General features: G+C 36.6%; 1 protein-coding gene across 7 annotated transcripts in view; it reads right to left on the bottom strand.

Moving 5' to 3' along the window:
- The window catches only part of GREB1L (GREB1 like retinoic acid receptor coactivator), a 259827-nt gene that overhangs the window by 117754 nt on the left and 124489 nt on the right, over window positions 1–17584 (bottom strand). For 6 of the 7 annotated variants that reach the window (XM_058556833.1, XM_058556838.1, XM_058556837.1 and 3 more), the window contains 2 exons: window positions 6038–6197; window positions 5631–5828 (listed from right to left, as the gene is read on the bottom strand). The exons of the other annotated variant lie outside the window; for it this stretch is intronic. In XM_058556833.1, coding sequence (XP_058412816.1) covers window positions 5631–5828; window positions 6038–6194 — 355 coding nt within the window. In that variant the 5' untranslated portion in view covers window positions 6195–6197. The remainder of the gene's footprint in view (window positions 1–5630; window positions 5829–6037; window positions 6198–17584) is intronic. 7 annotated transcript variants of the gene reach the window in all.

Below are 17584 nucleotides of genomic sequence, written 5' to 3' on the forward strand. Positions count from 1 at the left end.
AAGAGTATATTAATATACTGATCTAAAATAAATACTTTCTACTTAAAATAAATTCCTTATCACATGCCATATAGTGACAGAATTAGTTTTTAAATTCCTAAGGAGTTCAAAAGATTACATATTACTATAAGAGAGGTTAGTCAGTTGAAGATTGGGTAACATTAATCTACTCCAATCTCTTTAGCATGTAAATGAGGAAACTAGGGCTTATAAAAGTTAAGAAAATGTTCCAATGTCAAATGCCCAGCAACCAGAAAAGGTGGAACTAGAACCCAGGTCTCTTGACTCCAAGTTAGATGCTCCTTCATCCTCATTAACATTTCTCTAACATATAATGTTTCACCTTCCCTCAGTCTGATGTAGGACACTCTCCTATCACTTCTTCCTTGCCTATTTTTGCTGAGTCCTATCACCCAACTTTCCAGGCTGGATTCTGGGGGGCACTTGACACACCAGCCCCTGCCAGCCATGGGTTATGTCAGCATCTACCCATCTCATACTTGCTGATGAATCCTTAATATTCATGGTCAAGTCACAAAGGTGATCCATGACTAGAGAGTGACATTTCTGATGAGCTTACTCAAAGCAATACATTGCAGCAAAAGGGAGATTAAGCGGGAAAAGTACAATTTCGGTTCTTTAAACAGGCATAGAGGAGAGAAGAGACAGTGTGGAGAGTATCTGAAGAAAGCAGGAATTTCTATGGAAGAAAGATGATTTCAGAGTGATTTCTGTGGTATTGGAAAACTACACAGTCCATTCATATTAAGAAGCACAAATAGTTTTTAGTACTACAGCCTTTCAGAGTTCTCCCACTTATGATATGAGGACACCTACAGGTCAAAAGTAATTATTATTAAACAATGACCAGATTGTATGAGAAGCATGTTTCCTCATAGAAGGATGAAGCAAGGCTTCTCCTCCTAAATTTTTTTTTTCAAGAAGTGCTTGTGACAATGAAAAGAGAAAATGTCCAATTTTATGCTAAAAAACAACGATGGGAGTACTTTTGGGGCATAGGAACCAACCGAAATTGCTCCCAATGACCAAAGCTGGAAAAATTTGAGCAACAAAAGAAAACAGTATTGGATTATACCCCAAACATAAAATACATATCCATGAGCACATAATGATATAAATAAATGACTGAATAAATTAGTAAATGGGAAGGCAGAGACAAATTCCCACGCAGTAGAATTCCAAGTAATTTATGTAGATACTCCACCCTTAAGGAGGTGGAGCATAACTCTCTGTCCTTCAATGTGGTTGGAGTGTAGTGACTTCCACAGTACAGAAAGTGAGGGCGGGGGGGAAGAGGGGGTAGTGGAGATAACACTACCTCAGCCAGGTGATCTAGGTCAACACTAACAGTCATAAATCATTGATAGTATGTACCCTTGATATAATATGATGAAAATGGCACTTTACCTCTGTGATCTTCCTCCCCTAACCCATAATCCCAGTCTAATCAGGAAAAAAACATCAGACTGATTCCAATAGAGGGTCTCCCACCTGACCAATAATTCCTAAAACTATCAGGATCATCAAAAACAAAGAAAGTCTGAGAAACTCACAGCCAAGAGCATAAGGGAAACATGAGAACGAAATCTAATGTGGTATCTTGGATGGGATTCTGGAACAGAAAAAGGACATTAGGTAAAAACTAAGAAACCCAAATAAACTATGGACTTTAATCATTATTAAAATTAATAATAATGTAAGATGTTAACAACAGGGGAAATTGGGGATATATAGAACTCCGTACTATTTTCTCTGTTTTTCTGTAAATCTAAAACTTTTCTTAAAATAAAATCTATTTTGAAAATGTCCTATTTTATCTTCCTGCTTTCTAGTTACTTGCCAACACAAGCCACACAGGCAATTTAATTAAGAGGAAAGAGAACAAGAGAGAAAGAGAAGACAAGGCTGAGTCCAGGAACAGGGTCAGGAAGAAATCAATTCAAGGCCAGAAATGGTTGCAAAATCAAGGAAAGTTCCTAAATTCAGTTTGTAGTTATTCTGAGAATACACTCAACCTGCCAAGGGTCTGGCCTTTTGCTATAATATCTAGTAACTGACTATTTCCTACAAACCCTCATTCTTAGGATTCAGATCAGCTAATTATATACAAAATGTATCACCAGGGATCCCCAATTAAGAAAAAACATCATGCAAAGAGCAACATTTAATCTAGTTTTTTTTAAAGATTGAAAATAAGCTCTATTGTCTGTAAAGAAGAATGGGTAGCTAAAGAATCTATGAAATGTGATTATATTTCAAGACCTACAGGATCCAAATATCTGGTGTATCAGGTAGTTCTTTTTGCCCATGAGAAATACGTCAGATTATTAATATGATAAAGACCAAATATTAAATCGCAATTAAAACCTCAAACAAAATGAAAAGAAACCCTACTACTCCCCTGTAGGGTAATTTTTAATTACACGTGAACTAATCCTGAAGGAAAGATAGGATCTTTCTTTGAGAGGCTACTGGAAGATCCGGAAAGAGTACCCTAAGGAAGGATCTAAGCCTGTTTACTGTACGCAAGGAAAGATAGGTTATCGATGTGGGCATACAAATAACAATTTGACAAACTTACGCCTAAATAGTTTCATTTTCTGAGAGTAATACTGAAATGCTGCCTTAAAACCAAGACTCTTGCAGCAAATGATTTTCATTTTAAAAAGTAATAATAGTAGAGGGCCCTTCTTTGTAAACTTCATCTGCATTTCCTTAAGAAAATAGCCAAGGTTTTCACTTCACAGAACCAGATTTGCATTCTCCAATTATCTCTAACTTGAAGGTTACAGAGTAATCTAAATGGGGGGAGGGGAAAGTTTACTGAAACAGCTGTAAACACAAACTAAAGTAATCAAAGCAATATTTGGAAGCCTAAAATTTGGTTGCCCTTCACCCCTTTAGACAATCAACTGCTTCTCAGCAGGGTAGGAACCTACACTATTCCAATAATTTACATAAGAAATTAGCAACCGAAATTTACATCTGAAGGGTAACCTCCAGAAGCCCATCAGGTGTTAAATATCTGCTTATCTAAATTGCCTCTAAAAATAGCTTTACCTTCCTTTAAGTCTTGGGTAAACAGAGGATTTCCCATGAAGGGAAGGTGGTATGCTGAAACCAGTCCAAGCACTATATTGCCCTATTTCACTGTCATTTTTATAAGGAAAATTTCAGGGCCATTCTGTCTTTGAGTGAGAGGACTCTTAGAACTACCTTAGAATGAGCCAAATTGAAAGAGCTATGGAAAAACTATAAACTATCAAATTATAAACTATTCTTTTTGTTTTTAATGGCCACCCTCAGGTGAATTAACGAGGGAAAATGAATAATGGACATGTAATTAATTATAAGAAACCAAAGTAGCTGACGTAAGAATCTAAGTGGAGGACTAATGTTTTTGGGTTGTCTTGCAATTTGAATCTTGTGCTTGGGTGGGATGCGTCTTTTTTCTCAGAACAATTATACATCCAAGTTTTTTCCTTTATCTCTAAAATAACTATTACCCTTCCCTTATACTTTACTGCAGGGTAAGAGTCGTGTTCTCATGTTTTAAAGTTCACAACATACTTGCTATCTGCTAGATCAGTGAGTGTATATCTTGGTGAGTACTAAATAGCTTTCCATACCTGGGGTTATAAATAATACCAGGCTCAGATACCCCAAAAGGCAAACTAAAAACATACCCAGAGCACAGGAAAAGCAGGGGAACCTCTTCTCCACTTTTGGTACAAAATTTGATTTTCAAAATTCTCCTCTGAAGTTTTTACTCTGGTTCTATTTAATTCTTGCATCTAACAAGATTCTCAGTAACAATCCAACAATATTTTAAGCACTCTTTCAACATCTAGTTGTTAACTGATCAATATGAGTTGACTGATCAATTATATAAAAGGCATCAAAATGGATATAAAACAGCTAAGTACATCTAATGCCAGTTACCTTCCACACCTCCACAGGTTTAAGGGTCTGTATTACATCAATAACAAGTAAATTGATATACATTATATTAAGTCTGGGCAAAAGAAACCAGTCACAAGTGGAAGCAAATTCATAAGGAGTGATGAGCTAGAGGCAGGTCCAACTCAAAGAGCAGTAGTACTTAATTGCTAGAGACTTGCAGCGAATCGGGTGCAGATAAGCTATTAGGAGGATTATTCAGATCTCCTCATCCCCTAGGTAGGGGATTTTGAGCCCTTTACAGTTTATCAGATTCTCACAAAGAGAGAGAGAGACAGAAAAGAAAAAAAAAATCAGGTCAAGAGAAAATAAAACTTCCAAACAGTGCAAACTCATTTACCTGGCTTTGCATACTTGAATCTCTAGTTTACTCCCAAATTATTTGCACTTCAAGCTTTGTAGGGAGAATGTCTTGAAATTTTACCCCTTTCCTTCTCCCCACAGCCCCCAAGATTTTCATGTATTGAAATCACCCCAGGTCCAGGTCAGTCTGAGTATAAAAGTTGTAATCTGGCTAATATGGATAAAGTAGAATCCACATACTAATTAGGTCGGGAAGAGAGCACAATTTAAGTTGTGACATCATCAAAACCCTGAAATACTAAGAATGTTTTTTTTCTTTTTTGTGAGGAAGATCAGCCCTGTGCTAACATCTGCCAATCTTTCTCTTTTTTTGCTGAGGAAGACCGGCCCTGGGCTAACATCCATGCCCATCTTCCTCCACTTTATATGGGACACCACCACAGCACGGCTTGCCAAGCAGTGCGTCGGTGCGCGCCCGGGATTGGAACTGGCGAACCCTGGGCCGCCGCAGCAGAGCGCACGCACTTAACTGCTTGCGCCACCAGGCTGGCCCCTAAAAATGTTTTATATTAGGACTTTCTTTCTAAAAGTGTGCTTAGGGCCGGCCCCGTGGCTTAGCGGTTAAGTGCGCACGCTCCGCTGCTGGCGGCCCAGGTTCGGATCCCGGGCGTGCACCGACGCACCACTTCTCCGGCCATGCTGAGGCTGCGTCCCACATACAGCAACTAGAAGGATGTGCAGCTATGACATACAACTATCTACTGGGGCTTTGGGGGAAAAAATAAATAAATAAAATTATAAAAAAAAATAAAAGTGTGCTTAAAGCCTTGGTGGAAGAGGAGGTTGACAAAATAAATAAAATGAGATTATCAAAATATGTACATTTTTATCTTCTATAGAAAACAATATACGGGAAGGGTGTTCAAGATAAATGGAAAAGGTAAATATAAAACATCTGAGATCTCTGGTGTTTTGAGGATGGAACAAAAAGAAGTAGTCAGACAGAACACGAAAAAATTACTAAAATAGTAGCATTCCTGCAGCAAGTACCCGGAACACTGGAAAAGCCCTGATCTGGGTCTAGGCTTGCCTTTGCCACATACCATCTCAGAGAAGTCACTCAACTGCTGTGAATCTCAGTTTCCTCATCTATAAGATGGGGTGATAATACTTGTCTTTCTTATAGACACCTGCTATGAAGTCATAGGAGATAACACGTGTGAGAGCATAATTATTCCTCCTTCCTTTCTGTAATTACTGGTTTCCAGCCTTGAACACCACGTGTAATGATTGGAAACTAGCCAGACAATATTACAGGGATTGAAAAAAACAAAACTGAAACCCACCATCTGTAGTGCAAGACCCTTCTGGGGCAGGTTTTTGTGAATAGGGAATTGGTGGGCTATTTGAATCAGACATTTCTTCATCATCTTCATCGTCTTCCATTTCATTAACTGTTAGGTTGCTAGAAAAATCCAGGCTTCCATTTTGAGTGTAGCGGTGTACCAAATCTTTATCCAGATCCTCCACCTTGGGTTTTACATCTGGGTAAGCAAATAAATCATAGCTGATTTAATTAAAAGAAGCTTAGGGAAAAATAACCAAAAGAAAAATTTATAGTTGTGGACGATATCTGAGGATGGTGAGACTAGCATTTTCTAACATTTAATCAATTTATTTCAGAGGTCCCCAGATTTGGAATTCCCACTTCTTTTAAAAGGAGTCTAGAAATGTGTGGGATTGAGAAACTTACCTGCAGATGAGAAAGGATGCTGGTCAGGGTCCAAGTACAGCTGGGAAAAAATTGGCCGTGGTACCACACTACTACATCTGAGAGAGGCTTCTATGGAGTTGTGGAGAGCTTCCTCAAATCGAGCAGATTTCAGTTGCCCAGCATATGAATTCCCCATGGTCTACACCACCCCCCAAAGACAAAGAGGAAGAAAGGAGAAAAGTAATATAATTAGAGAGCTATATGTCTGCAAAGTACATGTATAGGTGATATAAACTGTACCCATATATCTTGTTAGCATATGAACTATATGAACTCTACTTATATTTCTTAAGACAATTTGTATAAGTTATCTGTTATATCACTTTTGCTTTTTGTCTTTATAGTCCAAACACATTTTAAAAAGCCCCTTTAAAGGACGCTGTATCTGAGAAAGGAAGAGTAATAAATGCTTTAAGTCAAGGTTCTCCAACCAGTAAATCAAGATTGACTCGTCAATCATGAAAGTCAACATGATGACAATGGGGCCACACTTCCTCCTTAAAACTGGTGGGCTACCATAATCCCATACCAACTCCATCAGTGGTTTCAGAGTAAATATCTGATTACTTCTCTCTCTACTAAGATCCTATTACCCTAAGGGGGAAAAAAGATTCTTCTCTGGAAAAAAAAATGAAAGCTTTATAATTTATTTAATCGACAAATTCCTGAAAGCAAGATTTGAGCGTTTTAAACTCAAAGAACTCATTTATGTATTACTAGTATTTATTTGAAAAGCATTGTTGTTTCTTTTGCTCCATCTGAATCACAATCTTATGTGGGATCCTTCAAGAAAATATAAAGTAGGAAGTTCTGAAGCCACAGCCGTTACTTCTCATGACTAATATTTGTATAGTACTTGCTAGTTACAAAAATTTCCATGAATGTCAATAATAACTACAATTTATTGGGTGCTAACTATTGGCTATACCAATGATTCTCAAACTACAGTCTGAGATCCCTGAGACCCTTTCTGGGGTCCACGAGGTCAAAATTCTTCTCAAACTATTACTAAGATATTATTTGCCTTTTTGACTCTCTCATACGTGTACAGTGGAATTTTCCAAAGAGTACATGATGTGTGATATTGCAATAGACTGAATGCAGAAACAGAGAGACTAATCTCTTCACTAACTTTTTAAAGAAAATACAATTATTTTCCATAAAATATTTTATTTATGTTGATATATAATGGGTTTATTATTAATTTTTAAAATTAATAAATATTTTAAAAGTCTTAGTTTTAATTTCTAATAAATAAAATCCACATTAACAAAACTCAGTAATTTTTAAGAGTATAAAGGGGTTCTGAGACGAAAAGTTTGAGAACTGTTGGGGTAGACGATATACTATGAACTTTATAAAAATTATTTTATTTAATCCTCAGTATTCTGAAGTAGGTATGACCTCTTCCCACTTCATAGATGAAAAAACTGAGGCTTGGGGAAGCCAAATGACTTGCCCACTATCACCTAGCTGGTAAAGGTCAGAACCGAGACTCAATATCTAGCTGTGCAATGAAAAACCCTGCACTCCTAGAGTACAGGCTCAACTTGGGTAAAATCTCATTTCAAGAAAGCCAATTTTGAGACTGTCTTAGTCTCACTTATCCCATCAAGGAGAGGGATAGATATTAAATTTCATCTGGAACTCTGACTCTGACCGACCGCCTGGAGGAAGCCGATGGAGTACTGGTTGAGTAGGACCCTGAGTGTGCACCTGGGCTCAGGAGGAAAAGGGAGGCAAGATCCAGTGGTGATGACTCACAAGCAGAGAAGGGCCGATGCAGAGCACAGCACAACCCTACTCTCAGGTCTCCCAGAATTGTACACATGAGCTCCATACGAGATTTTGGTGGCCCTGAGCTGCCTCTATATAGCAAAGAAGGCTTCTTACACGACTCCTGGCAACAGAGAGTAGTATACAGAGACTTCATCAGAGTGGCTGAGCTTATCAAAGCTTTGTTAGAGATTCCTATGATTTGGAGGAGAAATTGGAATAATATTTTGGCAACCTTTCTCATAATAGGTAATAAGAAACTAAATGCTATGGATTTAAATTACTAGGTTCCTCTTCACAAGAAAAAAAAATTGTAACTATGTGAGGTAATGGATGTTAACTAAACTTATTGTAGTAATCATTTTGCATTATATCAAATGATCATGTTGTACACTAAAACTAGTACAATGTTCTATGTCAATTATATCTCAATAAAACCAGAAAATGATAAATTACTAGGTTCCTTTCTTACAAAAAGTGCATACCCAAAAGTATATGTATAATGCCTACTTAAAAGTTGTAAGTGGAAGAAAATCAACAAAGACTGTCAAATAAAATTTTCCTGAAATACCAAGTTTTTGTCCACGCTCCTAAGACTCCCCACCAGTACAACTATAAACATCTAAATTTTCTAAAGTTCAAAAGCAATTTATTTTTCAACAGAGCCACACATGATCAAAACAGGGTGGGGATTGGAGGAGAAATATATTGTGTCACTAGTTTGTGTATCTAAGTCAAAATCCAATAGCCATTTCACCTTTTTTCTTTGCTGAAGGGAGAAAACTACCAGGAATTAGCACAGTCAACCATGAGATTTCTTATCTGTGGAGAACAATGGAATAACTTCAAAGCTGGACCCTTAGCCTTTCTCCAGAGCACCAAATGCCTGGAAATCTCGCCTCTTCTTAATCTATTACCCGCTCAACAAGTTATCTTCTTTTCATCATTGAAAACCTACATTCTCCAAGAGATCTTTTTAGTTTAATAGAAAAATGCCCCGTTACACATGGAGGATTGCATAATCTCAATCCCTTCGATTTATAGTTTAAGGAGTAATATGACAGATACATATATACATATGGAAAATAAATTGTGCTGAATAAAAATATTAAATCAACATAAAAATGGGCACTTGAGTTTCACCATCATAGGAGATATACATAATCCTACAAGAGCATTAGCAATACTGAGACGAAGACCAAGGAAGTACCCATGAATAGACTTAGGAGAGTAAAAGGAAGTGGCTGACTATTCCAAATGAAAACATAACTGGGCATGTTTTTTAATGACAATAATAATGTGAAGAATTACAGAACTGACTCCAGACTTCTTTAATGCTGAGTATGGAGCTCTTCCCTTGACAGTTCAATGCTACCCAAAGAAGGACAGAGTTCAAAGGCTGAAGCCTTTTAGTGCAATATATTCTTTATATCATTTGTTGTTAGTTGATTCCAACTCCTAACAACCCTGTGTACAGCAGAGTAGAACCCTGCCGGGTCTTTTCATGCCATCCTCTCATCTTCTGGCACTGTATCAGACAATGCTCTGCTGCTATTCATAGGGTTTTCACGGCCAATTTTTCGAAAGGGGGTGGCCAGGTCCTTCTTCCTAGTCTGTCTTAGCCTGGAAGCTCCAGTGAAACCTGTCCACCATGGGTGACCCTGCTGGTATTGGAAATACCGGTAGCATAGCTTTCAGCATCACAGCAACACACAGCTGCCACAGTATGACAACTGACAGACGGGTGGTGTGGTTCCCTGACAGGGAAACAAACCTGGGCTGCAGCGGTGAGAGCGCCGAATCTTAACCACTAGACCACCAGGGCTGGCTTCTCAATATCATATGCCATAATATTTAGGGTCACTGAAATTATCAGCATTATCCACCTAGACTACTGGCCTTCCTTTCTTCTGAATCTCAAAGAGTCCCCAGTGCCTGAGATAACATACCCCACAACTGAAAGTCAGTGTGAAGAAATCTAACTTCAGGTCAGAAAATGGAGACGTACTTTTCAGAATCAGTTGTTAAATGAAATACAAGAAAGCAGACTTCTTATTTCCATATATACGTATATATTTTATGTATCTGGCTCACATTAAGTTTATGAGGCTGCATTATATTGCTTTTCCATGTTTTCTTTTATTATTGTGAAATTACAGAAGGACAAACTATGTTTTTTGTTATAGCACTACAGACCTCTGAGATGCTGACAGACACTCGTGATACTGAGGAAATCTCTAAGTCAGGGATGGTACACAACATGAGCTCTTTCTGCACCACTAACAAATTGCTCGAAATGCAAGAGGGATCAAGTACAAACCACCATGACATTGTGGTTTGGTGCCTTTCTGCTCTAGTTTTTCCCTTTTCTACAGAAAGAAAGATAAAAGAAGAAGGGCGAGAGTAAAACAGGCAGCTTCTGTCACTGGTGGCTTTAGGAATAGGGACAGGAGAAGTCAAGATAGGAGTAGCTTGGGAAGTAGGTGCCTGCTAACGCCTCCATGGCCCCTCCCCGATTCTCCTTTTCCTGTTGAAATGGAAACGAGAAGTAGGAGACTCCTCCTTGGTCTGTAAAGTTTTTATTTCTTTTTTGTCAAAGGTATCATGGTTAACAATTACTGTATTTTTAATGTAGTAATTACTTTTACAATAATTATTAAGTACACAGGACACAGGAGAAAATTTTCCTTTAACTTACTCCCCAAAGGTTTTTTACAATTAAAACATCAGATCAGATTTCAGAATACATATTCTTATTTTTCAAATGTTAATTTTGTTATATGTGAAGTACATGTCACACCAATAGACAGATGATATAATAGTACTGCTGCTATCGTTATTATTATTACTCGTGGTGGTGATGGTAGTCGTCATTGTTGTCATTGTCACTGTTAAGAAAATTTGAAAGGACACACTCTTTGGACAATTATAATAATAGTAACATAGAGAGCTTACTAACTGCCAGGCAAGTACTATTATTGCCCCCATTTTTAAGAGAACCGAGGCCTAGAGAAGTTATGGCACCTGCCAAGGTCTCACTAGGGAACAGCAAAGATGGAAGTGGCATCTAATCAACTTGGCTACAACGGCAGCTCTCTTAAGCTATCTTACTAACTTATGCCATTTGGCTGTTAAAATACCTACAATAATGACCTAATTGGGTAAATGGATACTTTGTAAGGTACTACTAAATTGCCAAGCCAAAAAAAAAAAAAAACACGGAAGAAGATTTTTGTTTGCTGATTCATCCTTGTCGTGGCTGCAAGACAAGGCTGAAAAGGGAGTTTTGGGGCCGGCCCCGTGGCCTAGTGGTTAAGTTCAGTGCGCTCCCCTTCGAAGGCCCGGGTTCAGTTCCCGCACGGACCTACACCACTCCGTGGCGGCCATGCTGTGGCGGCATCCCACAGACAAAATAGAAGAAGACTGGCACACATGTTAGCTCAGGGCAAATCTTCCTCAGCAAAAAATAAAAATGTAGTTTTAACTTAGGGTATGGGGCTAACAGGCACAAAGCCAAGCAACAATTTAAAAAATCAAAACAAAATACAACAACCACTGCTCCCCTCAGTAAAAAAAAAAAAAAAAAAAACCCAAACCTCACTGTGTTAGATGACAGGGAAAATTAACAAAGAACAACTAAACACACACACACACACACACACACACACACACACACACACACACACAAGCGGGAGGAGGCACAGGCTGCCCTTCGACTCCAAAACATCAGATCAGTTGGCAGCATGGCCCCAGACTCAGGGAATTCTCTTGCCTGTACCATTTTTCTCCCCATTGCTTCCAACGTTAGAAGACTCAGTCATGTTTCATTAATCCGTTATATGGCAAATCTAGAAATCAAAAACATTCTTATCAACTCCCTAAAATATTAGGCATGTTTATATAACTCTTCTTAATTTCCTCCAGTCTTTCCCCTTTCTAAAAGAAGTTTTTAGTAAGGACAAGAGAAAGTTTTCTAAAGCTCAAATGATAAAAAAAGAATGAATTTGAGAGTGTATCTTCCTCACCTTTCTTCTCACACCAGTTTAAAAAGAAATACTAGATTTCAGATATTGCCCAATCTCTTACCTTAAAAAAATTAACACAGTTTAGTTTCAATTTCCCTCCTCTGTCCATGGCAGCACAGTTAATTTAGGTAGGTAGAAGTCACAAGAAAAAGATTATGATATTGATAATATGATACGAATTTACTAGAAATTTTATAAACATATTTTTTTCCTGTAAAGATAATATTGATGCAAGCAGGAAAAAAGCCAGGAAGTACATACAATAAACTGTTAATAATGTTTACCTATGGATGGTGGGGTTGTTTTAAAATTATCTTTCTTTTTTCTTATTGGTATCTTCCAATTTTTAAAGTAATGAACAGTAATTACAACATAATACAATAAAGGAATAGAAAAATATCCTACAGCAACTGAGCTAATCCCAACTCTATGACTATCCTTGAACAAGTAGTTTAAAAAATAGACTTATCACTCAAAAAGATGCTAAGAACAACTGCATTTGCAAAGTGAACACTCCTCCCCCCCTTGCTGGTACTTCAGGATTCTAGGGAAAATGAAATTCATTCCAGTGCTTAGACTGAGAACCTCCCATTAAGAGTTGGAGTTTCTACAATTGCCTTCTAGCGTAATACTCCAAACTATTTTCCCCCCAGTTATGATACACTTGTACTGACCCAAACATCTCCCTCAACAAGCTCCTCTTTTGATTAAGTATAAACATTTTCAAGGTACTGCACTTGAGCTAATAATAAAAGTTGCCTTTTAATACCAACTATCTGGAGAAGATGAATACCAATTTTTAAAAAGTATAAAAAAAGGATTGTCATAGAGACAATAAAGAACAAGAAAAACACTGATTTTCAAAAAAATCATGTACATGCTCAAAGAAAAAGAATTTATCCAAGACACTACTTTAGGGTTGTCTGGTTTTAACAGCAAGTTAGGCTATGGAGCAGGTGGGGATACATATTTTTTAAGTAGTAATTCATTTTTAAAAAGGTTTCAAATTTGTATTTCCAAGTCTTGTCCACTGAAAATTCCAAAAAGCAATGATAATTCAATAACAATACACACTTCCTAGTACCGTGATTGTGGTTTCCTAACACCATTCCCACTGAAAAGAATCAAGGCTCCTTGAAGGTATGGCCAATTCCAGGTCTGGGGCAGGAAATACACACAATAAGCCTTGAACATCTTGTGCCAGAAAGCAATGAAGCTATCAAGGACTAATGGGGCAAGTCAAAAGACACAGGAGTCAACATGAAGGGTTCCCACAGGCTAAGGATTATTATTCCCAGAATAAATGCAATGGACTGAAGCATATTTAAAATATAAAAACTCATGAATTAATTTTGCTACTCAAGGAGAAAAAGACAGAGCTCTTCTTGGGAAAAAAACAAAAACAAAGCACCTAATTGAACGCTACTAAAAGGAAAAGGAGAGTGAAGCATTTATCCTGGTCTTCCTGTGTACTTCAAAGAAACCAAATAGTCCTAGTTATTGAGAGAGTTTTTACTCTTTTAATGAAGAATTCCAGCTAATAAATACGGAAAGAATGACAGAATTTAAAAATTACCACTTTGCAACCCTTAAATGCAAAATTCCTTTAGGCAATGATAATAAGTGAAACCATTAGATTAAAAGGTTGATGGGGAATTTTATAATGAAGGGATCAGGCTGTCACCTCCTGGACCTACTGATCAAGTTTAGCACCACTAAAAGTGTGCCTCCCCATGGGAGACAATATGAAGCACACACACAACTTAAGAAGCATTCCTGCCAAAAGATGTAGTGACTGTAGTCAAACCTTTAGAGCTAACTTCCATTTATAGGATCGAGAAACAAGTTAAATGACACCACAAGAAAACAAGCAGATTCAGAAAGAGGGACAGGTGGACAGAGCAATTGATCTAGTTTCTGCAACAAGCCAAGATTAGCTAGTTTGCAAATGATGGAACTAGGATTCAAATTTAGACTCAAAAGCCTATTTTTTTCCCACTAAAACATGCTATTTGAAAGAGAAAAAAGGTGAGAGTGAAGATGATACATTCTGTTTGTGGTATGTGTGTGTAGTTGTTTTTGGTTTGAGATTTTTTTTTAAGGCACAATTTATTGACTGTGTGCCAGGCATAGTACTAAAAAGACAACTTTGTATAACTTGTCAGTTTTTTGTTACCTTTTTCTCTACAGAGGTTGTCACCCACTTTCCAAACTTGAACAATCCTCCAGCCAGCCAGGCAGCATTTATAGAAATCCTTCTATTGAAGTGGTTAAGCACATTGGCTCTGGAGTTAGAAGACCTTAATTCAAATCCTGCACCCACTACCCTGTATGATATTGGGCAAGTTACTTAGTTTGTCACCTGTAAAATGGGGTAACATAACCAAAATCACACGTTTTTGGAGAACACACGAGATTTTATAGACATATAAAGTTCTTAGAACAGTGCCTGGAACAAAATAAATGTGCAGAAACTGTTAGAAGTAATAGTAGAGGGTTTTTTTTTTTTTCCTTTTTAAGCATTGTGCTACACAGAGGATTCTAAGAAAAGTATGATGCACCCCCTCCTTCCGATGTGTTGGGCACTGCAGTAGATTCTGGGCATTGTTCTAGGAACAAATGACCATCAATGTAAAAGTTCCAAAAGCTGCTCTTTGGTAGTATACACAATTCATTTATTAAGAAATTTTACAATCATATATACAAATCATTATTGTCCCTTACAGCTATCAGATTCTTCGACTTCGTCTAAGAAAATTACTTGTTACAGGCATTACTGCGTACACGCTCTTTCTCTACTAAAAATATTTACTGATGAGAGGGATAACATGTGACTACTAGACAAAGAAATCAAACATGGTTCTTGCAAGTTCTTGTAGAGTCTATAATCCAAAATTAAAAACAAGCATATATTCATGGTTCTCTCTTTTTGCACTTCATTTATTCTTTTAAATTGACATTTGTCACTCATTTATAATTAGTTGAGTCTGGTATTTGTTTGACTCCCCCATTAGATTGTAAGCTCTTGGGGGAAAATATTTTGTTTACAACTGGAATTGAGTGAAAAAAAAAACAAAAAAACAATACATTGAGCTTTTTTCTGTGTCTTATCCAATTATACATTAAACAGGTTTGAAGAGCTCTCTCTTCCCAAGCACATTCCAAAAAAGCACAAAACTAATGATGCATTCAGAACAAAAGTGTTTTATTTCATTTTTATTCATCCTTCTTGCTGAAAATCTTAAGAAAATGCAAACAGATTAAAAGACAAAATTTCCAGCCTCTTTTAATAGTTTTGTACATTTAAATCTGGATGAATCTCTTTTGACAGTTTTTGAAGTCAAAAGTATTTTAGATACTGAAATAAAAACGTAGCCCTAGTAACTTTTTATTTTAAAATTAACCATTTTTACCAATATATTCACAGGTACACAATATGTCTTAAATTATTATAGAAATAATTACTGTAATATGCCAACTCATTTCACAATAATTATTAAAAACTGTCATGATTAAAAGATAAAGTACAATGATATTTTTCCTTTGTAAAAAAGAGTTGCATGTTACTACTGGAAATCTTTACTTTCTCCCTTGAAATACCAGAAATTCTTCTGTAAAATAAACACATCTCATCAAGACTCTCTGGAACTAGTATAATTACCAGAGGCAATCCCTGTGTAAGATCAAAGAGGCAAAACAATAATAGGCAACGTGTGACCTCTACCATGTCACCAGAGACCAATTTTTCAACAGGGAGAAGAGTCAATAATCCAGAACAGAAAACATTAAATAACAAGACATGCTTCCAAAGTGTGGTTTACCACATCCATCAAGGCTGCCATACTCAGAGAGTTCAGAGTCTCTATGGTTTCAGAGAACAAACTTTTGGGGATTTATCACAATCATTAAAATCTGCATAAAACACTGGCAAAAACCAATTTTGCAAATGCAGAGTAGAATTTCAAAAGATATTGTAATAATTTCCCAAATTTCATTGGATGCTTTAAAAAGTATAATAGGAAAGGCACAGATGACTAAACAGTTCTCATAGAACATTCACCTAATTTCTCTTATTTACCTATCCCCATTTAATTTTCCTAAGAAGCTGTTTGGAAAGTGGGCTATGAACATTAACCAGCTAAATACAATTTGTAATAATACATTAAAGACTTCTGCAGGTTTTTGTTTTGTTTTGTTTTGGTAATACTGGGTCACTAAATCCAGAAACAGGGCTTTGGTCTCCTTTGTGATGTATTTGGAATTATAAGTGTGCAAAGAGGGATAAAGAAATTTCCATTCACGATAATTACAGTAAAATAGAAGTACATTTAAAGTTGACTTTTAAAAAGCACCACAAATAAAATTGTGCCTTATAATTAGTAAAATCTGATTGTTTTTCTTAGCTACTACTGCCAAACAGCTGTCTTCTTTCAAAATTAGATGTGAGTTAGAGACGGAACAAATGTATCTGAATTATTTAACTTGCAAACACCCATTCTGCTGGTAATTCAGAAAGTAGTCAAAGGGGGACTTAGATTAAATGAAAAAGTGCTGGAAATTCAAAGCAACTGTGTCCTGTTCTTATATGGATTTGTTACTCTGGCCACCTTCATCTTTCCACTCTATCATCTGCCCCTGTCTTTCCATCTTCTTATCTTATTAACATTGCTAATTGTATTTGTCAGTTTTGCCACAATTTCAACGCTACTTAAACAGCTGTGGGTTTTCTCTAGGCAATTATCAGTCACTACACTTAGGTTTCTAAATTAGTTGTTGAAAGGCAGTTTAACCTTGAGAAAATAGAGCACACTGTACACTAAGCCTTACATTTATGTATACGTTGCTTTAAAATGAGTAATTATTAAAAAGAATTGAAAAAAATCATACACATAGGTAATTCACAAATATTGTAAATTTATAAATTAATAAGAAAATGCTTAACAAAGCCTATCATATACTACTCATCATTTTATCTTTTTTCCCTTACTATACATATTGTAATATATGTTCTTCTAATTATGTATATGTGCATGTATATGGTGTATAAACTGGAACATCGAAATACTGTCAAATTCCTCGAACAGTCCCTTTTTCCCACCTATCTGCCAGGTGGCCAACACCTTTCAAATGTATCCACAATCACATAGGTGGTATCTTGAGGTCATGGGCTGAGATAAACAGAGCTCTTACAACATGCGGATTTTTCCCCCCTTCTCCATTTCCCTTCAAAAATAAAATTCTTTATTATATTTGCTTTTCTTAGTCTCTATTCTTGACTCTGACACTGATTTTCTTCTTACTACTACAAAATATACAAGAAACACATTCAGAGAAAAACACAAGGTTTAAGGCTACTCATCAACTGATACCCCCTTCTATGAAACACAACTAAATTTTAAAAAAAGCTTCCATAATATAGAAACATTACACTTCATGTGCCATTTATTCCCTTTATATGTTAAAATAAATTCAAAAATAACTTTTTAGAGTTAACCAGTTTTGGTGTTTTTAAAGGTTTATAATATCCTGTTTATGAGCCAGTCAAAAGTTCCTTAGAATAATTTTTAAATTAACGTAGGCTCATTCCTTACCCCTCTCTCTCTCCCCCACTTTCTGTGCGGAGGAAAGAAAAGGTGATATTTCAACAGGGCAAAATTCTTCACTGAGAGACAAACATTAAAATGATAAACATTTTGGAAAGCAAAGTACACTTCAAACCCTAACT

Source organism: Diceros bicornis, chromosome 16, assembly GCF_020826845.1.
Source record: "Diceros bicornis minor isolate mBicDic1 chromosome 16, mDicBic1.mat.cur, whole genome shotgun sequence".
Lineage (NCBI taxonomy): Eukaryota > Metazoa > Chordata > Mammalia > Perissodactyla > Rhinocerotidae > Diceros > Diceros bicornis.